Source organism: Saimiri boliviensis, chromosome 4 (assembly GCF_048565385.1).
Source record: "Saimiri boliviensis isolate mSaiBol1 chromosome 4, mSaiBol1.pri, whole genome shotgun sequence".
In the NCBI taxonomy this organism is placed as follows: Eukaryota; Metazoa; Chordata; class Mammalia; order Primates; family Cebidae; genus Saimiri; species Saimiri boliviensis.
The window spans coordinates 96,243,387-96,267,628 of NC_133452.1; the positions used below are offsets into that span (position 1 = coordinate 96,243,387).

The window sequence follows — 24,242 nt, forward strand, 5'->3', positions numbered from 1 at the left end:
AAAGTGTTGCTTCAGGAGTAGGGAACATGGTTCATTACTTCTTTTTTAACAATAACAGCAAAAACAGGGATGATTAAAAGTCACAAGGAATATTACAAAATATTTAAAACAATAATAATTATAATCCTACCATATTAATATTTTGGAATGAAGTTAAAACAGTACTTTTATGGGGGAATTTTTTTTTTTTTTTTTTGAGATGGAGTTTCACTCTTGCTACCCAGGCTGGAGTGCAATGGCGCGATCTCGGCTCACCACAACCTCCGCCTCCTGGTTCACGCAATTCTCCTGCCTCAGTCTCCTGAGTAGCTGGGATTACAGGCACGCACCACCATGCCCAGCTAATTTTTGTATTTTTAGTAGAGTCGAAGTTTCACCATGTTGACCAGGATGGTCTCGATCTCTTGACCTTGTGATCCACCCGCCTCGGCCTCCCAAAGTGCTGGGATTACAGGCGTGAGCCACCATGCCCAACCTTATGGGGGAATTTATAGTGTTAAATGCTTATATAAGCAAAGAATCGTCTAAGAGAAATGCCCTATGGTACTACCTTAAGACTTCAGAAAAAAGATATAATAGACAGCATGGTGACTGTAGTTAATAATACTGCATGGTAGAATTAAAATTTGCTAAGAAGGTAGATCTTAAATATTCTCAACACACACACACATACACACAAGCAGAAAGGTAACTAAGAGGTAAAGGATATGTTAATTAGCATTCACAATGTGTGTGTATATTGAAACATCACGTTGTATAATATATCCTAACCAGCCTCATGAAAGCTGGAAGAAAATAAAAGACCTGCATGACAAAAAAAAAAAAAAAAAAAAAAAAAAAAAAAAAAAAAAAAAAACAATTTAAGGAATTTAGGAAAAGAGCACAGAAAAGTCAAAGAAAGGAAATAATCAATACGATAGCAGAAATCAGTGAAGCAGAAAAGAAACAAACAACAACAAAACAAAATAAAACAACAAAGAAAGCGGTTCTCAGAAAACAGAAACAAAATTGACTAACCCTTTCCTAGACTACCCAACATAAAAAGAGAATATGAACCACCAATTTCAAGAGTGAAAGAATAATTACCATTACAGATCCTGCAGATAAAAAATAAGAAACTATTATAAATGAATTTTTGCCAACATATTCAACAACTTAGATGTAGACAAATTTCTTTAAAATTGACACAAGATAAAACAGAAATTTTGACCTGTTCTATGTCTCTTAATAAAATTAGATTCATTACATTGAATGCTAAATGATTAAAGAAAAAATGAATTATCAAATTTAAAGTAATAGTCACTTTAACATAGTGTTTCTTCCCTATGATTATATAATAGGATAACTCTAATGTTAATCAAGGGTTGTCTTCAGAAGCATGAATCCAGTGTGAAGGGAATTAATTTCATGGTCTTACTGGTCCTAGAAATTTTGTTTTGGGATCCTCACAGACCAATCTCTACTACAGTTATATCTTTTCCAAATAAGATAGTTAGGTAACATTTCCTCTTGGAAAATCCTTGAATCACAGTGGTTTTCCTTTTCCAAACTTGGCAGCTAACTACCCTTTCTACACATTTTTTTTAAGTCATGTTGATGTCACTGATTAATCACTCACATTCCATCCCATTTTATGAATCTCTGGCTTTGTTCTTCCTGCTTCTCATCTAGGAGATATAATGTCTTAAAGTGACCTCTACAGATGTACATTTCTGTTAGAATTATGAATAATTAAAATAAAACAATCATTTCCTTTATTGATGATTCTCAATCATTCTCTGCTACCATTTAACTGTATATAATTTGATTAATCACGTATTGTAGACATCAGTGTTCTTAAGGGTTATTTCTCCAGGCCAGGGACAGTGTCTCATCTCTAAATCACCACAAGGGTCAACATTCTACCTCAAACACAGTAGATGCTTTTAATATGTATTAGCTGATTAATACGTAATGTCCTTTTCAAAATTCCTATTCTTCAAATCACTTTATTTGTTCTTGCCAGGTGTCTAATTATAACTTTTACTCTATAGTACAAACACATTTTAAGCCAACTCAGCATAACAATAATAACTGAATATATCACAAAAAATTATTGTATTGTCCTCTAAATTTATTCCTAATACATGTTAGGTCAATATTATAATGCATCTATGTCATATGTATCCATAAGATTGAAATTATGGCTGACTATATTTCTATAAATTTTCTTCTGCTATTGTATCACATAGTTGATTTGTCCACAACAGATTCTGTTGTAATAAGGCATTTTTGGGATAATTCATTTATTCATTAAATAAATACATATGGAGAAACATGAGTTATTCTTGCACACCTTCATTCCTTAAGACAGGTACCTTCCAAGGCCAAAATAACAAAAACAGGCCATTTAGAATGCAATTCACATTTTTTAGAGTAATAACATACAGGAGCTATATTAGTAGGATGTATTCTTTCAAAGAGGTGCAATGATAAAGTTCATTTTAACTTATTTATTTATTTACTTTTACATATTCCACCCAGAAGCCAATCCATCATAAAGGCTGGTCACCGAAGACATTTCTGCCCTAAGGATCCAGGGTTCCCCATTCCACTATTCAGTCATGACACTGGATAAAATAGAGTATGACAAACTACCTAGGTAGAAGGCAAGAGCTTGAGAAGGAAAGAAATGGACAAAAAAGAGATGGGTTTGAATGGTGCAGGATTGCAACCTGAGAGGGCACAATCTCAGCTGAAAGTGTGTGACGCAGAGCACTTGCACATCCTGGCAAGTTTAGCTCAGGCCCATGAGGAAACTCAGGAATAAGATGACAGAAAATGAAGTCACCAATGTTCATAACCCATTGGAACTTTGTATAAATTTAATTACAAACCCTAGATTGTGGTAAGGAGTTGAATAAACATTTATTTGGATTCTTTGTGCATGCAGTAAGATTTTGTTACTATGGCTCCTCTCTCTTCAACAAAAGGAGCTAGTTGCCATATTGTTGTTATTAAACACTCTGCTAAAACTAGCGATCAAGGCCGGGCACGGTGGCTCAAGCCTGTAATCCCAGCACTTTGGGAGGCCAAGGCGGGTGGATCAGGAGGTCAAGAGATCGAGACTATCCTGGTCAACATGGTGAAACCCCGTCTCTACTAAAAATACAAAAAATTAGCTGGGCATGGTGGCGTGTGCCTGTAATCCCAGCTACTCAGGAGGCTGAGGCAGGAGAATTGCCTGAACCCAGGAGGCGGAGGTTGCGGTGAGCCGAGATCCCGCCATTGCACTCCAGCCTGGGTAACAAGAGTGAAACTCCTCCTCAAAAAAAAAAAAAAAAAAAACTAGCGATCAAATGCCAAGCTTCTCAACTATGTGTTAGTTATTTGCCTGTTTAAACTTAGCCAATTACCTTCTTGATTGCAAAGGAATTAGTGCAGTGCCAATTACATACATTGTTTTTATTCCTATTTTCTCCTATTTTTATGTTTTAAACCTTTATGTATGAATACCTTGCTATGAAAGGACCAAATGGATTTCAACTTCTCATATCTGGTTGGAGATTTATCCCTATTACCTTCACAAAGTTGATAATTAATATCTTCTTATTTAAATAAAAAGTTTCATCAAATATTAGTTATTATAAAATATTCTCACCATGTTTTCCTTTCTACACTCCCAAAAAATGAAAAATATACTCATTTTGATCCAAGATAAGAATAAAGACTACTTACTTTTTTGGTTCAGATCTTCTTGACAAAACATAAAACAAGTAAGATATCTTTTCTCCAGAATATAAACTTTTACAATTTTTTCTACCCTAGGAAAAGTACTGTACAAAAAATCTGTAATAAATAACAAATAAATTATATTTTAAAGCTATGCAGGCTTGTGATAAATATACTGTTTCTCTAGCCCACTGTTTCTCAGAAGTCAGAGCTGAGGTTTCTTTGATAGTAGCATGAGAATACTGATTGAGATGTGACTGCCCCAAACTCTTTATAGAGATGAAGCTATATACAAGTAGCTTTACCCACCAAAGGGAAAAACGATCTGTACAGCAAATACATTATTGTAGATAAGTAGAAAAATTTCCTTTTATAAAGAAAGTTAAAACAGACCCCCAAAACTCCCACAAATTAAATAATACCACCAAACATTAGTCATCTCTGATAGTACAAGTCTATTTAAGCAGTAATTTCTACCTTAGAATTTTGACAATAAGGATTATATAGAAATGGCATGCTTCACATGAGCTGAAAAGTAGTTTTTTTTTAAATAATTAATTTTTAATGTTATTGGAGTAAACTAGTCTGACACAATGAAATTGTGAGAAGCAGCTAATGCATAGATATTATAATTCAGAGTCTCTTAAAATGCACATTTCAAAAAGGTAGATTGTTAGGTTTAGATGAAAGCTTAGGTGCTATAGATAAAAGACAACACACAAAAACAGGGACTAATGTTAGAGGAAGTGGATGATTGACACAGTAAGCTCTCTGAGAGGCTAAGGAAGAACTGGGGTCCATAGCCCTTTAAAAAAAAAAAAAAGATGGGATTGGATAGGTTGAAAGACTTCATCTCTCGTGGAGCAAGAGGGAGGGCAGAGAGTTTAAGTGCAGGTGGAAGAAGGTGGGAGATTGAAGGCACTCTCTTTGCCGAGAGGTGTGAGGCAAGCATGGTCATCAACAGAAAGTCAAGTATGAGGGTGAGTGCTGGGGGCTGAGAAGAGAGGATCAGGGAAGTTGGGTCAGATGTTTGTGGATTGAGAAGATGGTATAAAACAGTCACTGTGAAAGAGGTACAGACCCAGTCTTTTTGTTATTTTAGCGCTTATACAATGTGAGGGAACCATTCTCTAAAAGTGGGTATAAAGTTATGAATTCAAAATTTGGAGTGAGAATGAATTATTTTAAATGAGAAAAAAAAATCACAACACAATTATGTTTATAAAACCTCATAAGTACCACAAACATGATAAAAATCTAGATAAAAGTAATATGTTTATTAATACTACCCAGCTCATGATACTCTGTATTTTTCCTGTATTTTATTATGACTGTTGTGTTGCTTCCTTATATGACAACAATGTTGTCATATTTTTTATAAAGAAAATAGACAGATAATTTGGTTTTTTCTATAGCTTGACTTGGATGATTGACATTTATTTTCCATAATTTCATTGATACTTTAGAAGAATTCCTTTTAGCTTCACAACTCATTATGGGTATGTATAAATGTTTAGAATTTTTGTCAAATGTGAGAAGTCTCTTAGAAAGGTTTTCTCATGTATGAGCGGTAATACTTGAATAAATGTTGACAGAGTAGCTTTTATTACACTGTTACCCCAAGCCTACCTCTCTGCTCCCTTTCACTTTCTCCTCATGATTGAGGATATATTCATAATGCAGTTCGACCTAGGGTCTAGCTCCTGTGTGTTGCAACACTGGGTAAGTTGACACAGAGGTCTAGTACTAATTTTACATAGACGTGATTAGGAACCACACAAATCACACCCTACTAAACCCAAACAAAATGCATGTCCAAATCAACATCCCCTTAGCTAGATTTCAAAAATGCTGTAGTTAGTCCACTGTCACCCAACCCCACACCACTTATGATAAAGGAATATTTAGAGTAGAAAGAATTATTCTAATTCTGGTTAAAATATCTTAGTTTTGAAAATTTTACAAAAACACAGGTCTATGCAAACACATAACTGAGATTCATTTTGGAGCCTTGGAAGGGGCCCGTGCAAGTGAAGACCCTTATACCTAATCTTTATCATCTTCACAGAAAGTTCAGTCTGCCTGTATTGTAGAGAATGTACAAATATGAGTACAAGCCTTGGCTATACCCAGTAAGATGGAATGGACGAATAGAATGTCTGAGTTTATTCAAGGTTGAGTTCATACCTGGCTATACCCAGTAAGATGGAATGGACGAATAGAATGTCTGAGTTTATTCAAGGCTGAGTTCATACCTGGCTATACCCAGTAAGATGGAATGGACGAATAGAATGTCTGAGTTTATTCAAGGCTGAGTTCATACCTGGCTATACCCAGTAAGATGGAATGGACAAATAGAATGTCTGAGTTTATTCAAGGCTGAGTTCATACCTGGCTATGCTCAGTAAGATGGAATGGACGAATAGAATGTCTGAGTTTATTCAAGGCTGAGTTCATACCTGGCTATGCCAAGGACAAAGAGTCACAGGTATCAAAGGTATACACAAAGAACTAATGTTAAGGAAGCATAGCTCAATATTTAACAGAGTCAGAGTCATTTCAGCTGCATAGGAAGGGAAATGAAGGGAAGGCACTCGTGTTAGAAATATGCACGTGGTGATGGGTTTAATGCCACTAGGAAAGGGCTCTTGAACAACTGAGTTAGAAAGACCTGAATTATTCCTTGAAAGTAGAGTACTTAAGTTCATGATTTTGAAAGTCGGTGGTCATGACAATTTCAATGTTATCACTGTGTCAGTGAGTAGTAACGTACAGTGGGGAAGAAAGCATACCTGATAGAAATACTAACAACAATATCTAGTATTTACTGAAGGCCTTCTATGTGTCTGGCATTCTTCTAGAGAAGAGTTGAGGAGTTGAAGATGAGATGAACAATGAGAGATAATATACAAACTAACAATGTCTAGACCAAATAGAAAAATAGAACTCTGACTCACAAGCAGCAGTAACCAGTTCTAGAAGACCAAATACTAACCCCTGAAACAACCATCCCCAAACAGGAAGTACTTCATTAATAACTGTCAGCTTTCCTGTTTTTCTTGATAATGCCCCAATTTTTGCCTCAGTTTCCAACTTAGAACCAATTAGAGAAAGCCAAATGTGTATCCATAACCAAGCACATAGGATGCCTCATTTCTAGTTTGCCTGTCTCCAGCTTCCCCCTTCCAACAGGGGATCAAAGCTTTAACCTGAAGCTTTCCCTTTTCTCCACTATAAAGTTTTTCTCCTTTTCTGCGTGCCTTTGCATTTCTACAAAATTGAAGTGATGGTGGCTGACTCTCTTGCTATAGCAAGTTCAGATAAATAGCAATTGCCTGTTCTTTGCATGGCATTTGTTTATTTTCACGGCAGTCAAGGTTTTGAATGAGTTATCCACCTTAACAAAATCACGAAAGAGGATAAAGAAGAGAAGAGTGATCCAGTTTTTTTGGCCTTCAGGGAGTGAAGAGCCATGCCGATTATGTCAATAAGATTCGTGAAGTAGGGACAGCAAGTAGTCAGCCAGATGGTGTTAGCTTCAGAGGAGTAGGGTTTTTATTAAGGGATATTATATAGTTCATGCGAACAGCATGGAAACATGAAAGACACCTCAAGCGTTGAGCGTGTGGCTTAAAGAGGCTTTAAAAGGAGTGGCATCTTTAGAAGACAGCTAGGTTCCAGTTGAGGTAAACAAGTGAAAAGAATGTTCTTTGAAGATGAGGAAGAGTTTGCTGACACCAACCTCAAACTTTCTCACAGCATCAGGAACAACTTTTGGAGGGACGAAGTAAAAGGTTGGGTGAGCTCATGAATGGATTGGGAAGGAGATGTGTATTCTTGAGATGGTAGATAGAGGGTGGCAGACTTGTGCATAGTGACTGAGGCAAGCCAGGATATTAAGAAAAACATATTGCATATTTATACTAACAGTGGTATAAAAATTAGGGACTATCAGAGGAGCCTGAAGGATTTCTCACCGTTTTTGTCAAAGGAAGGATCTGGGTTACTGCTTAAGCAGATCTTATGTGGCAGGATGGTGGTCACCTCATGGTCATTTCAACTAACACATAATGATTGCTTAGGAGAGCTGTAGGTACAGATATATCTGTTAAGAAACCCGCAGACTAAGGGGTGTTGTGCTTGGAAGGGGGACAGGCTAGGATAGGGATTAGAATGGCAAAGAAGAAGCTTTGACTTCACTACAAAGATGTCATCAAGATGTAAGGTTGGTGATGCTTCCTTCCTCTTTTCCTTCCTTCTTCCTTCTTTAATTCTTTTCTTCATTCTCTACTTCCCTTCCTTAAAACTTTCTAACAGCAAGTTTGATTATCCATAGTTCATAGATAAAAACTGTTGAGTCACAGCAATTTTAACTCAGTATGATTACTTAGTAATGATGAAGCAGAGGAAGAAGAAAAAAATTATACTTCTAAAATTCTAGCTGTCCCTTTGGCAAAATGAAATGTTGTCTAAAGAACTCCCCTTTGGCCTGTGTTTAGACTTACCATTCAGGGGTGATGATTTGTCCTGTGAGAGAGGGGCCATAATAACTAGAAGTTCTCTCTGCACAATTTATTGACAGGCACACATAGAAAGGTGTTTGACTATTTGTCAAATCACATATTCAGAAGGAGTCCATTTGCTGTGTTATGTTTTCATGTGGCCCTTTTAATATTCTATCATACTTTCCCAAGAGTATAAAGATATAGTCACATATTTAACAAAGCCAATAATAGCCTAAGGATTACCAACAAGTAACTTTAATTATCCACTTTTGTAACCAAACTTGAAATGCTGGTCTTCATAAATTATATATATATATATATATATATATATATATTTTTTTTTTTTTTCAGAGTTCACCAATGGCTAAGAGAGATGGGGTGGTTTGTCAGTATCTTACCATTCATTTTTCTATGGCATTTTTAATCAAGCCTCATATTTTAATTTCAGGGTGAGGCAAAAATAAAGCACATGTAAGCAGGGTTCCAGAGCCACTAAATGGGTGTAGGTCTTAATTATGGCTCTACTTAAGAGGGTGACAGACCTCAGGGCTCAGTCCCCAGCAGCTACTAGCAGGAGTCTGCAGTGACAGTCCAGCATCACTTCTACAGAGCGTTCCATTTTTTCTTCCTCTAGATTTATTTTCTTCCTGCTTCTCTCACTTGGGGGAGGTTTAGTTTTAAGTAATGATTATCTTTCTCCCTTGTTTTTGTCTTTTCTTTTCTCCCACTTCTCCAAATGGCCTATCTGACAGTCACAATTTTTGTGGTCTGCAATTCTGATCACTTTTAAATGAAACCCATGCTGGCTTTGGTAATCATAATGTCATTTACAATTTACCACTAAACACGTTTATTCAGTTAGTAGCACACTAGAGAAAGAGAACTCCATATGAACTCACCGTGAAAGGCCTAATCTGATTATTTCCTCATGAAAATCCAGGCAGGGGTGCTTGTAAGAGGGGCTGAGAGAAGAAGGAGAAAAAGCGAGCTCTGGCCACAGCTGACTTTCATAATCAATGTGAATAGATAAGTGACACAGCCTGTCAGGGGCAGCCACCCCAGGGCATTCCTCTCCAAAAGGCTAGGGTGGACAGGGCTTAATAAATGCTGAGTGACCAGTGAATATTAGCTTGGCATATGCTATTGCATTCACGATGGACAAGAACATGATAAAGTCCAGAAGCTCTTCTCTAAGTGGAAAAAATTAGATTAAGCAGGTTGTATTTGTGCATGCATGTGTGCATATGAGAACTTCCTTTGTGTAACTTCCTAAAATATCCCAGTCATTCAGCATCCTCTGTCCACCTTTCCCTAGACAGGAAGCTACAGACTTAGCAACCAAGGCAGTGAGTTGGTCTGTCTGGTGGCAGAGGAGGAGGAAGGAGGCAGTGTATATGTGTGCGAGTGTGCGTGTAAACCCAGGTTTGCTTCCAGGGTTCTAACAAATATTAACTTTGTGTCAATATTTGTCCTTCCTGTCGTGAAATGAGGATTTTCCACCTCATTTCACGTTTGAAAAGAAAATATGCCAAAGGGGTCGTCTTTGCTAGGGGAAAAAAAAATTAAAATTAAAAAAACAACTTCTCTTCTTTATTTGGAAAAATGGATCTGAAGGAAAGAAAAAAAATTTAAATAAATGTCCTGACTCAAAGGCACATACAATCCTTCCATCTTTCTGTTTTCAACAAAAAAGAAAAATTTATATGTTTAAAATTGGATGAAATACATCAACATTAATGATTTTTTTTTCCTGGAGGTTAACATCACCATTTCCCTCAATAATTTTTTTAGGCATTTTGTGATATATCTTACAATTCATGGTAGAGTAAAGTATATGAGATTTTGACAAAAACAAAATATATACTCATTCTCTTATTTTCAAGAAATGAAAAGAAATCATTTACAATTCTGTCAAACAACACTTATACCTCATTATTTCTAATTTAACAAATATAAATGGTCCCAGATCAAATAAAGTAAAGGCAGGTTGAATTTATCCCCATTTATATATGTTGTCACAGGCCCTCAGACTATGAGGAGTGAAACTCCAAAATCTTAAAGCTGTGCTCCTCAATACATAAAAGAAGTAACTGTGATCTTCAAAAGAATTATTAAAGAAAATATGTTTTGGTCATATTAAAAATAATAGAGAAAAACAGCCTGCTTTTCTAGAATGGGGAGGTGGAGTCTCACTCTGTTGCCAGGTTGGAATGCAGTGGCGCAATCTTGGCCCACTGCAACCTCTGATTCAAGCAATTCTCCCGCCTCAGCCTCCCAAGTAGCTGAGATTATGGGAGTGCGCCACCACAGCCAGCTAATTTTTGTATTTTTAGTAGAGATGGCATTTCCCCATATTGGCCAGGATGGTCTCGATCTTTTGACTTCGTGATCCACCTGACTCAGCCTCCCAAAGTGCTGGGATTACAGGCGTGAGCACCCCCACCTAGCTGAGAGTGATGTTCTTAAGCAGAATAGATTTAGTATAGGTGATAGGAAACACACCTTTGCTAATCTGGCATCTAGAATTAGAATTCTTTAAAGTCTATTGAGGGACCACAATATGGTAGCTCTAATTATTGTGAAAGAGATATATATGCTTGCACATATACACACTGACAGGTATTATTATAACTAAGTGCAACTATAAGTAATGAGAGAAACTTAAAGTTCATTAGATTGAAGAAGTATAACATTTATTCACTGCTTAGGTCCTGGAGCTTCAAAATTAATGCATTTTCAGATTGGCTTTCACAGTTTGTTAGACAGTGGGACATCAGACTATATAGTCACCTCTGGCACCATTTTCAATGCAGAGGACAGCACTGTTAACAGCTAGTTACTGGTGTAGTGAAGTGGCTTTCAACACTTGGGAGCCACAAAACACCAAAGGATGAAGAGAGCTCTAAAAAACTGAAGATACTGCCTAAGAACAGGAACTGCTGTATGAGGAATTATATGCATCTGAAGGTATAAAATGGACTGGTAGACTTCAGGAACTACAGATCATAGGACCTGTCACAATTTTATGAGCAATCTTGCCAAAGTTTTGTAGTTGTGTCTATTTTCCATGAGGACACACTTCCAAATTAACATGAGAAAAATGGAAAACGGCATAAAACCAGCTACTGCATGAAGCAAGAAATGTCTGTAAGACCTTCTGCTAAAGGCCCTTCTGTCTCTACAGTCAGTTCTTTCTTTTGGATATCTCAAAATATTTGTTCTCTTTTAGTAGAAGTGTTGCATTGATTTAAAAAAAGATCAAGAGATGAGAGTAAGCGATGATATGACAGTAAATATGAGACAGAAGGTCAGATCTATACCCAATAGACCCTTCTTCTGAATCAACTACTTTTCCTTTTTAATTGTTTTAAACAAAGAGAAAACCTTACTTTTATTAATAGAATCTGTTCAAACAATTCAAGAGACTATTTTATATTCTTTTACTATGGTAAAATGTCATCATCTATACACTACTTGAAAAAGTGGCTTAGAAAGTGTTTTTGTATTTTTGTTATTTTGTTGTAATATGATTTCACCTGCAAACATCAATGAATATGGTCTCAATTATGATTTTATTATTTGAATACTACATTGAAAACAGCCCAGGCAAATTCACGCTCAGGAAGTACAGCTTAGCCGGTGAGAGATCAGATTTTCAATTTGAAGAGTTTTGCATTGCATCCTGGCTCTGCCACTTCCTAGCTGCAAAACACAGACACATTACTTATGCTCTCTGACTCATTTTTTTCATTGTCAAAGGGATTGGAAATGGTACTCAGTTTATAAGCTGATCGAGAGGGTTAAATTAGATGATGTATGTACAGAGTGAGAGAAAAACACATGTTAACAAATACAGGCTGTTACATTCCTATAATTTTAAAAAGAGAATTTTCAAAGCTACCTTTCACTCTCACTTTGCCTTTTCTGGCTCTATCCTTATCTCAAACCAGTGTTTGTCTAGTATTCTGGAACAGCACCTGAAGTGTGCAAACATTCACAATAAACAGTGTTGAAAGAGACAGTAACAAGTGAAGAAAATGCTAGAAGGTGGAAATGAGAATCTATGTTTTTAAGAAAATATCAGCAAGAAAGAAATGCACATATATATGTATGTATGTATATATAGATATAGATATAGATATAGATATAGATATAGATAGATATATGTCTGTGTGTGTCTGTGCACATGTGTCTATGAGTAGGGCACCTATATTTTCCACCAATCAGGAAAAAACCCAGCCTGAAAATCTAAGATGAGTTTCCTGTTCATCTATTCTTAACTTTCTCTTCATTTCTTTTATAATATAATACTTGCCACCATCACCCTATACCTTCTCTCCACCTTCTTTTTTTTTTTTTTTTTTTTTGCTAGCAAACCTTGCCTGCCAGCTTTAAACAATGTGATGTTCATGGGTTAGTTTAAAGGCAGGAGCAGCCAACAGCATTCTTTGCAGATGTAATTCCTGGCACACTCTTTCCCCAGAATGATAAACTTATCACCTCTCCAGCCCTCAGTTTGAAACTGCAGCAGTAATTTCTGCTGGGTGCCAAAACTAAAATGAATGTGACTGTGCCATGCCCTGCTCTGAGCTGTGGCTATAATGAGATTTGAATGGGAAGCCCCGGACACAATAAATCTGCGCCATATGTGAACATTTCCTGTGTCAGTTCCTTTCTCATAACCAGTGGAGACTTTTTTTTCCCTCTCATGACCCCACACCATGACTCTGAAATCTTTCATGGCTGCTTATGGGCCTCAGGCTTTTTGCAGCAGTTGTATAAATAAATGAATTTGACAGCAAACATCATAACAGTTAGCAGTAATGTGTGTTCGCCACAAGTGCCTATACTACTCACTGGAGAAATGGCAGAGGAAACAGCTTGTTTTGTTACCTAAACAAAAGTAGTTTCGTTTGACAAGTGGTGAAAGAATTAGTCAAATAAACTTGAAATCCACTAGGACTTTTTTTTTTTTTTTTTGCCAACTCTCCCTGCCAGGGGAATGTTCCCAGTTCTTCAGTGCCAATGACTCACAGGAGGTAAATTTCTCCCTTTTATTCTGAGATAAAGATCTAGGCTGGGAATACAAAGGCTTTGACTGATATTTTATATTAATCTTTTCAAGGCTAGAGTGTCATGTATGGGAACTCAGGTACAGGAAAGAATTTCCATGGAAGCTTGTAGTAGAAATGCCAAGCAGGACATTTCGGGAGGAAAGGAAGAAAATTGGTAATAATGACCCAACTCACTGATTATCTGCTAAAAGCAAACAGAAGCTTCCAACTGCTTCTTTTCCTTTCACATTGCCTTTATTCAATGGTTAAACCAAAAAAAAAAAATCTCTACACAAGTTGCTGAAGCAAAGGAAGTTAGCATTTTCCCTGTCTCTGAAGTGTCTTAGTAAAATGAAGTTGCCTGTATTTGGTAACTTGTGGTCAGTTTAGATACACACACAGATACACACACACACACACACACACACACACACACACACACACACACAAACATAAACACAGACCCTCATAAATTTTTCTCAATTATATGGATTGGTTGTTTGTAATGCCTTCAATTTCTCCACCTTTCCTCTGGCATCTTAATGCCAATCTTGTTGTCTCTGCTGTGAAGGATATTATAGTACAGTGATTATTCTCAGGATTCTGGTGCAAACTGCCTAGGTTCAAATCCTAGCTTTCTTGTTTACCTGTGTAATTTTAAGCAAGTAATTTGGCCTCACTGTGTCTCAGTTTTCTCCTTTGCAAAGTAGGAAAAATAATGCTTTACTATAAAGCATTATATAAGGTGACTGTGCCAATTAAATGAATTTTAAAAGGCTCAGAACAGTATCTGAATAATATGTATTATTATTATTATTATTACCATTATTAGGCCAAACAGAGATATTTGGAAAATAGCAGTACTAGAAGTTTTTTCCATTATGGCTTGATATGGGCAGCTAATCCCAGAAATAAAATTTAAAACATTTTAGGAAAAATCATAATGGGAGCTTCATGTAAACAGTTATAATTAATTTCAAGGTACAGTACAACACCACTTGAAATAAAAATATCATCTTGACCTTGAAATTTTTTCTCATACAAAGGTTATTTTCACCCTTTTAAAGGTGGTGCACTTTATCATAAGTGGCCAAGTAGTCATTGCCTCTAGAATCTTCTCAAAGTTCACAGAAGTATCACTGACTAGGAAAGCAAAGGTCAAGAGATATCACAAACTAATGAATCTTAGTCCAGGTATATGTTCTATTTGGTTTTGCTTTTTAATTTAATTACTAAAATGGGTTCACTGAAGTATTTGCTTATGTAACAATATACAAGAAAGTGCCATAAAATTTCAGAAGGTATGAACAGTAATCAACATGAACAAAAATTTTCTATTATAGACAGTCTGCTACCTACACAATAGATTCCTAGTGTCTTTATTTTTATTAATAACAAATTTACTTGAAAATACATTTCTCCATATTTAAAATTCCAGACTATAGTGAAAGTCACAAATATAACAAATTAAACTATGTAAAGACACATAGACTGTTAACGTTTTTCTCTGAGACCAATGCCAATAAAACTTGAAAGGGTGTTAACTGAGGGTGAAAAACCATATGCCTTTGTAAGATAATGAAGAACCAGCAGGGAGACAGAAAAATACACAGTTAAAAATGGGTTGGTTGTGAATTGGGTGTTAGGGATGGACAGAAAACCAAATATATAAGTGGCATCCTTCTACTATAAAGCAAGTTTAAGTGCAACTCCATTTCTAGCAAAATCAATGGAAAACCCCATCTTGTCATTGCTCCCCGTGTATAGACTGCACTGCTACATCTAGGAAACCTCTCAGAAATCGATCTATGAGAAAACGACATTTTCCCCCAGGCAATTTCACTGCTGTAGAATGCCATCTCATAAAATGCCTCCCTTGCTACTTCCAGATCCTTTCCCAAAATTAGCATCTAGGACGTATTTCCCAACTTACCTTAGGATTTCCAACATGAAGACTTAATGCAATGAACAACTCCTGCTCTTCAGGCCAGATATTGTCACCAACCCTGAATAAACACAGGCCTGTGCAACGTCCTGTTTGGTTGACCAACAACTTCTATTGCCCCTTAACTAGCAAATAAATACTGTGACCTTGTAAAGTCTGTTTTTCTGAGTTAAAAGGAACACTGAAGGAGATAGAGGGACTTTAAAAGACCAGTAGCCTTAATCAAGCATTGTAGATCTGCGAAAATAACTACTCAGTTATTTCTTCATTGTTTTCCTTGTATGTGTGTGAATATAAGCCTAGCCTTGCACTTCCCCACTATCTTATTGTTGAATAAGATCATTAACTAGTCATTAACCATTTAGCAGAGGTAACAAGTAACCCTTTTGGGCCATACTATTTAATTGAAAGAGGTGATGAACTATAAGCCACAGGCCAAACCAGGCCCACTTGCTATTGTTATAATAAAGTTTTATTGGAATACAGTTATACACATTTGTTTATGTATTGCCTATGGCTACTTTGCACTACAACAGCAGAGTTGAGAAATTGTGACAGAAACTGTATGGCCTACAAAGTTAAAAATATTTGCCACCTGGCCCTTTACAGAACATGTCTGTCTGTCTCTGTTCCATAAGTTCTAAGTTTTTCTCTTGAGACAGTTACCAGAAAAGTATAAGATGCAAGCTGATCTTTCAGCTTGAGTTCCTGCCAACCAGAGATGGACAAGAAGTACAAACAAGGACGAAATAAACCTTTGTTGTTTTGAGCTATTAAGATGGATACAGCATCAGGAAAACTAAGTTAGGATGTCAGTACCCTGATGGCTGTAGCATCTATAATATTCTCATATGCATCTCTTCCTCAGAGGATATATACTATCTCCTGCTTCAGGGAAGGGGACAAAGAACATAAGAGAACTCTTCTTTTGTCCCCAGAAGACCTAGGATGAAAACAGAAACATAGCAATTTTCTCTACACAAGTTTTCTTTACATAATTTATTACAATATTCACCTTGTCCAATACCTGAGCATTAGTATTCTCTGCTAAAGTTCTTTGCAAAACTAGGCCTATGAATGTCTTCAAATTTGCCCTCTTTTTGACCCAGCAATCCCATTACTGGGTATATATCCAAAGGATTATAAATCATTCTACTATAAGGACACATGCACACGAATGTTCATTGCAGCACTGTTTACAATAGCAAAGACCTGGAACCAACCCAAATGTCCATCAATGATAGACTGGATAGGGAAAATGTGGTACATATACGCCATGGAATACTACGCAGCCATCAAAAACAATGAGTTTGCATCCTTGTAGGGACATGGATGAGCCTGAAAACCATCATTCTCAGCAAACTGACACAAGAGCAGAAAATCAAACACCGCATGTTCTCACTCATAGGCGGGTGTTGAACAATGAGAACACATGGACACAGGGCACAGGGAGGGGAGCACTACATGCTGGGGTCCATTGGGGGGAAATGGGGGAGGGACGGGGAGGTGGGGAGGTGGGAAGAGGTAGCATGGGGAGAAATGACAGATACAGGTGAGGGCAGCAAACCGCACTGCCATGTGTGTACCTATGCAACAATCTTGCATGTTCTTCACATGTACCCCAAACCTAAAATGCAATAAAAATAATAAAAATAAAAAAAGAATAAAAAAAATTTGCCCTCTTTTCCAGTGTGTTATAAGGATGAAATTTCCTTAATATGCTACACACAGAAGATTACTGAAGTAATTAGATAAAAATATTTTCAGAAGCTCATAATTGGGATGCTCTGTTCTCTGAGAATGAGTTCTTTTATTTGGGCTTTACTTTAACATGGATGAAAAATGCACACAGCTGGCTTTGCTTGATCATTTTGCTATGTCCAGGTCTTCTCCTTTGGAGGAAAAAGAAACAGGGCAAGTTAAGTGAATAGCTTGCCTCTGCTTCTGCTTTTTGGATGTGGAAAGTGATGGACGCCATAATGAGAGCATAATATTCCTTGTATCAGCCACAGAAGGGAAAGCTGAGGGAAGTCATACCAATAGAAGTTCTGTGATCTGAAGAACAGAGACACTAGATGGAAGTATCAATTCCAGTTGATTTTCTTCTTAATCCTGGTGACTTTAACAAAAGACAGGCTACTATGCACCTCCATTTCCTTATCATGCATACAAAGCACTATACCTGGATATTTATCTAATACAGAAAGAATACATTAAAGTTATTTGTACTAATATCTGGGAGACATGGCAGGGGAAAATATATTGAAAAAGGAGGCTTTTACCCAAATATCAGCTAACTGGGAGTAATAAATAGGATTCAGAAGAAAAAGTGAGTAAGAAACTTGGTGAGATTAACAAGGTACTATTTAGTCAGTTGAACAAATCAACTATTAAGATGTTTACAAACAAATTGCTAGAGTTCTTACAAGTAAGATCCTAGGCCAAAGGATTTCAGGTAAATTACTTCTAAGTCATCCTTTAAGTTCAATCACACCTCCTGAAAACTGGTATATCATAATTCAGCAAGGTGAGCAAATTTTAAGGACCATTCAGGACCAATTTTGAGTCAGAAAACGTAACTCAATTACTGAGATACATAATGGACACTAAACACTGGGAGACAGAAAGGCTTACTTATACCAAAGGCTTTATTCAAATTGTGAGGCAAAGTAGTAGCTAGAACTATAAGAACAAATACTGAAAAATGTTATTTACAGATGCTGATCAGACAACAAACACAATATATTGGCTCAGGATGCAAAAGTATACCTGATTAAGCAAAATTTTACCTATTTTCAACCAAATGTAAAGTTAAAGAATTATAAGCAGCTGTGTACTATAGTCTACATATAGAAATATTTCAAAACCATCTTTTCAATTTGAATGACATATGGTACAGGCCCTGGAAATCATATAACCCTAGGTTTTATCTCATCACATCAGATTTTGGTAAATTCCAGGGGCAGTGTGAGCAATGGGGAGTAAAAACAAGAAAGAATGTAATTTTCTAGCTCTTCCACTGTATAGCTGTGATATTTTTAATCAGTGATTTTATACTATTTATTGACCATTTGCCATTATCCTGATAATGCATTTGACTTCGAGATTATAATGGTTAAAAATAAAAAGAGAGACACAGTACTTGCCTTCATGGAGCTTACTCAGTCATGTTTTTAGAAACAAATTTTCCTTCTTTTTTAGAGACAATGAGCTTGTGAGCAACTTGAGTACAGATACCAGCCTTATTCACCTTTGTATACATCCTTCCTCTAGCATATGTTCAGACCAGTGCCTGATATACAAAGCAAGAGAGAAGAAATACCAACATTTCCTTAGTGTGCACCATGTTCTAGCTATTCTGAAAGTCTTTCAACCAACATGTCTCATGTCTTATTTTATTTAATTATCACAGCAAACTGAGAGGTGCGTTTTTATTGCTTCCATTTTCCAAATAAGAAAGCTAAACTTGAAGCTGGACTTGAAGGACTTCGAGATAACAGAGCTAAATGTTAGAAGCAGCCTGGTTCCCTGAGTCACCACCAGGAAGGCAGTTCACAGGAGAGCCACCCAACCTTCTTTAGGCTGAGATTTGAGTAAAACAAAGTTTTCTATTGCTAAACAGCTGAGATTTGGAGATTACTTGTTAATTGAAGTTAGTAACTCTGTCTCGTGCGATATCCATGTTTTATGTAAATGAAGAAAATTTTAAAAATGAGTAAGTACAGAGAGGCAATGAACAAAGAATGCTAAGGTCTCAGTTAGTTTAGAAGCAATAGGAAGATAAAAATCCAAGCAACCTGACATTGTGACCTACACTACAGCTACCATTTAAAGAGCTCCAAAGAGATATATAGGAAATTGTTGCCTTCATTCTATGTTCTTGGAAGTTCACTAAGAAATGATTATTGATAAGCTTTGCCCTGCTAAATATTCCCCCCTTGATGGCCAGCTTAAAACTGATTTTGAAGCTCTTAGAGATAGCTAAGAATTCACAACTTCACTAAGGTCTGAAAAGCAAGCACTTAAGCAGCACACTGCATGCCAACAAACCAAGTCAGAAGCTACAAGGAGTTGATTTGACCTTTGAAAAAACAGCTTGGCAAAAGGGCAAGAGCATATTTATAACTCCTTTGGGACAGTTCATGTGCTTTCCATTGGACTTGCTCCATGTCAAAGGCCAATTTCCATCCATTATGATTCACTAAGTTAGTTTTATGAATATTATGTTTAGAGAAATTCACACACTGGGTCAAAAGCAAAATTAGACTGTATCCTTCGTTGGCAAGTGTATCATTTCAGCAACTATAAAATTCTTTTTGCTTGAATTCAAGCCTGATTTTCCCTGAAATACAGGATTTTCCAGATAAAAGTAGCCACTGATCTTTCAAGAATAGTTTTCTGTGTTAATAGAAGCTGCCTCCTGGGAAAATATTACACCCGATCATGCATCTGGCCAATTCTTTAGGTCATTCAAACTGTTAGGAGTAAGAGTGGGAGAATTCCTTCCTGTCCTCTGAGACAATCATTTCATACCCTAAAGCTTCAACTTCATTATTCTTATCTTAGGGCATAATTACAATGTTATTATTGGTCAGAAAATTAACCATATTTTCCTCTCTTTTCCTCTTCAGCATGTGATTCCCTGACCTTCCTCAACAGAAAAGTCTATGGGCTGATTATACGCTAAGTGTAGAAGTATTTCCTCTTATTTGTTTTACATTTCCTACTATTAATTTCATTGAGAACATACTTGTTTGCATATCATAAAACAGGGTTAAAAAAGAAAAAAGAGAATTTTTTACTACTTCTATAAAATCTGAAGATTTTTGCTCTTGTAGCCCAGAGCTTCTGAGATTGGTCACTTTTGTTATCTCACCTTCCAGAGGTCCTAGTCTACATTTACATTGGCCTGTGGGTACATGGTTCAACTTATAACCTAAGACCCCCTGCCAGTTTCTCCCTTGTACTTCACTTTACTATTTCCCAAAGCAACTTCTTTGTTTTAGTTAAGGAGGATTGCTACCTTCCTGTGGCAGTGGTTGCCAAAGTACTGCTTCAGGAACCATTACCAGGCCACGTTAGGACTTGGTAGAAAAAGTGGTTTTATAAGTTAGCAGTCTGCTGGTGTGAGGGGTGGGATATATATGTTGGAGCCTTGGCAAAACTCACCGCCAGAAAAACACAGCTATACCACCTATGCAAACACTTTGCTCAACAGTACTGAGGCACAACTTACCTACTGTTTAACCTAGAACTCCATCCAAATTCCATTCCACTCATCCACATCTGATACTTTTTTTTTTTTTTTTTTTTGAGACAGAGTCTCACTCTGTCTCTAGGTGCCAGGCTGAAGTGCAGTGGCTCAATCTCGGCTCACTGAAACCTCCGCCTCCCAGATTCAAGCAATTCTCCTGCCTCAGCCTCCCGAGTAGCTGGGACTACAGGCACACGCCACCATGCCCAGCTAATTTTTGTATTTTTAGTAGAGACGAGGTTTCACCATGTTGGCCGGTATGCTCTCAATCTCTTGACCTTGTGATCCACCCGCCTCGGCCTCCCAAAATGCTGGGATCACAGGTTTGAGCCACCATGCCCGGCCCACATCTGATACTTTTTAAGCTTCTCTAAAGATTTTTCTAACACTCTTTCTGTGCTGATCACTGGCTGACAAAATTCATTCTATAATTTACTCTAAAATTGACAGTGTTGCCCTGGATGGATGGCATGCTTGGCAGACAGCATTTAAATCTTACATAGAGATTTAAGATAAGAAGCTTTTTGAACCACTGATTCATGTTCACCTTGAAAGAAGGATGATCATTCTTCTGCTTTTTATATTTAAATGATTAGAGTTGGTAATCTTTAAAACACACCAAAAGCTGGACTGCTTCCCAAAGAACCAGGGCACTTTACCGCTGACTTTGTCTTCTGCTAATTCCCCTCTTGGTCACTCTGCTCAGGGCACTCTGACTTCCTTGCTAATCCTCACACACTGCAGGCACTCTCCCGACACGGGGTCTCTGCCAAGGCAGATCTTTCCATTTTTCTCCCAGGTGTTCCTGGGGCTCAATCCCACACCTTCTTCTCTGTCTCCTTCTCAGAGAGGCCTACTTTGGTCAGCCTATGCTAACACACATTCTTATTGCCTTCTATGATGCTCTACATTTTTTCTTTTGTCTATGGCACTTATAACTGTATAATCTAGTAGAGAATTTACTTATTTATTATGTATATTACTTAGTCTCTTCTTTAGAAAATAAGCTCTATGACAGCAAAGGTATTTGTCTAGTTTTAACACTTTACAACTAGCCAGAAAAATACCAGGCACAAAGTAGACTCAGTAATATGTGTTAAATTGAATAAACTTAACATGTCCATTCTTTCTCCATGATTAACTCTAGTGTTTGCCTGCTTCACTCAGATTCAGATTGAACATTCAAGTTGAAACCATGATCTACTCACTGGTATGTCTGAAATCTACAAGGACAACTTTCTAAAAATATTTTGCAAGGACTGTATATTTCATGTCTTTCAAGTGCCAGATATAAAGTTAGATTTTCTCAGGTACTCCACTTTCTCTTGGTTTTCAGAAAAGTTGATGTTCTTGCCCTTCTAAAATCATGGCACCAAAAAATGAGGATGTAAGTTATCCCATTGTCAAAGATGAATGAGAAGAAAAGGGGAAAACAGGAACAGGGAAGAAATGGACAATACTATTTCCAGTGCCTTTCCTTCACAGAGAAGAATGAATTAAACATGAGACAAGAAGGTCATCATGTGGTTTTAGGTCATCAAGTTAGTTAGGTATATAAATTTAATCAGATTGCCTGAAGAAAGTACTCTATGAAGATAGAGCACATAGAAAGATTACAACAAAAATCAGATGATAAAAGACAAAAACTGTTGCATTTGTATGTCACATTTTAATATGTTAAGTACTAATAACACTTTCACCATTATGTGTTAATAATAGATCCTTTTATGTAACAGTTATATTGTATATATTATATATAAAGGTTGACAACATGAAAGACAATACCTGTATTTCTATTCTATAAATGGCTAAACCTAAGCTCATGGTGTTAAGTAACCATAGACACCCATCTATCCAGTGGCCAGCAGGGCCTGAAGCCATATGATTGCCACCATTCCACACACTTTGCCACCATGTCATCTGTAGTCATTTGCCCTTAACAACAACTTTAAAAGGCAGAAATGAGAGGTGGCATTTCCATTTGCCTGATTTTAAAAATTGAGTTTATACCATTTACTACTTGCCCAAAGACAAAGTGAATTAATTAAATATTGGTCTCTTGACATCTCTGTCCAATGTTCTTGTCATAACATAATGCTCTTGGTGTTGGTAATCAAACTAATGTTTCTCAAATAGAGGATGAATCTATGAGTTAATAAATCAATTCAAGTTTGACACTGCAATCTCCAAAGAGATCCTAAAACTATTTTGATATTTTCAGACCATGTGAATTAATACTCAGTATCAGATTGTATTCTACAAATAGTACTGCCTTGGGATCCATCCACTTGAATTAACCAAAAAATACCATTAATTAACTAGACTTAAGCAAGGCTTGGTGCTAGGCAATGTGACTTTTTTATGTCATATGTCACCTGGATTACATTTTCACTCTGATGTACATGTCATTTATGGCAGTAGGCTGCTAGTATTTGACACCATGAATTTATCTAATGAGGTGCACAGAAAGAAATCAGCTTATTAATTTGTAAACACAATCTAGAGCCATTTTATAATACAGTATTTCCCCCTTCACAGAATGAATCAGTACTTGACTGATTCAAGTATATGATGCCTTTGTTTATTAAACACAGCCCCATATTGGGGAGAAGAGGGCTTGGGTTATATTATCAGTTGTTCCAAAATTTGCTATTCTTAAGTTGTCTTCACTCTCAGGACTTCAAAATCACCATCAAGAACGTAGAAAGATCTCAACCTACCATCACAACTAAGACAACTAGAGACCCAAATAAATCTCAAAGCTAGCAGGAGACAAGAAATAACCAAGATCAGAGCTGAATTGAAAGAGATAGAAACATAAAAAAAAGCCAAAAAATCAACAAATCCAGGAGCTGTTCATTGAAACATAATAACTATATAGATAGACCACTAGCTAGATTAATAGGGAAGAAAAGAGAGAAGATGCAAATAAATACCATCAGAAACAACAAGGGGGATATCACCACAGACCCCAGGAATGTGCAATAATACTATATGTTATCAGCGAATATTATGAATACCTCTAGTATTTTCTAGTTTGTTTTCTAGTTTATGTATATAAACTACAAAATCTAGAAGATAAATTTCTGGACACATACACCCTCCCAAGGCTAAACCAGGAAGAAATTGAATCCCTGAACAGACCAGTAACTACCTCTGAAATTGAGTTAGTAATAAATAGCCTACCACCAAATAAAAAGCCCAGAACAGTCAAATTCACAGCTGAATTCTACCAGATGTACAAAGAAAAGCTAGTACTATTTCTACTGAAACAATTCCAAAAAATTGAGGAAAGACTCCCCACTAATGCATTCTATAAAGCCAGCATCAACCTGATACCAAAACCTGGCAGAGATACTACAAAAAAGAAAACTTCAGGCCAATATCCCTGATGAACATCAGTGCAAAAATCCTCATAAAATACTGGCAAACCAAATCCAGCAGCATATGAAAAAGCCTACCCATCACAATCAAGTAGGCTTCATCCTCAGGGTGCAAGGTTAGTTCAACATATGCAGATTAATAAACTTGATTCATCATATAAACAAAACTAAAGACAAAAACCACAGGATTATGTCAATCAATGCAGAAAAGGCTTTTTATAAAATTCAACATCCATTTATGTTAAAAATTCTCAATAAACTAAGTATTGAAGGAACATACCTCAAAATAATAAGAGCCATATATGACAAATCCATGGCCAACATTATACTGAATGGGCAAAAGCTGGAAACATTTCACTTGAAAACTGGCACAAGACAAGGATGCCCTCT

General features: G+C 36.7%; 1 protein-coding gene across 8 annotated transcripts in view; it reads right to left on the reverse strand.

The window, feature by feature from the left end:
• Nucleotides 1–24,242, reverse strand: part of PKHD1 (PKHD1 ciliary IPT domain containing fibrocystin/polyductin) — a 553,193-nt gene that overhangs the window by 116,174 nt on the left and 412,777 nt on the right. Inside the window, exon 61 of one of the 8 annotated variants that reach the window (XM_074397891.1) lies at nt 8,541–18,507. The exons of the other annotated variants lie outside the window; for them this stretch is intronic. Within the exon in view, the coding sequence (XP_074253992.1) occupies nt 18,485–18,507 (23 nt within the window). The 3' untranslated portion in view covers nt 8,541–18,484. Of the gene's footprint in view, nt 1–8,540; nt 18,508–24,242 lie in introns of those variants that run through there. 8 annotated transcript variants of the gene reach the window in all.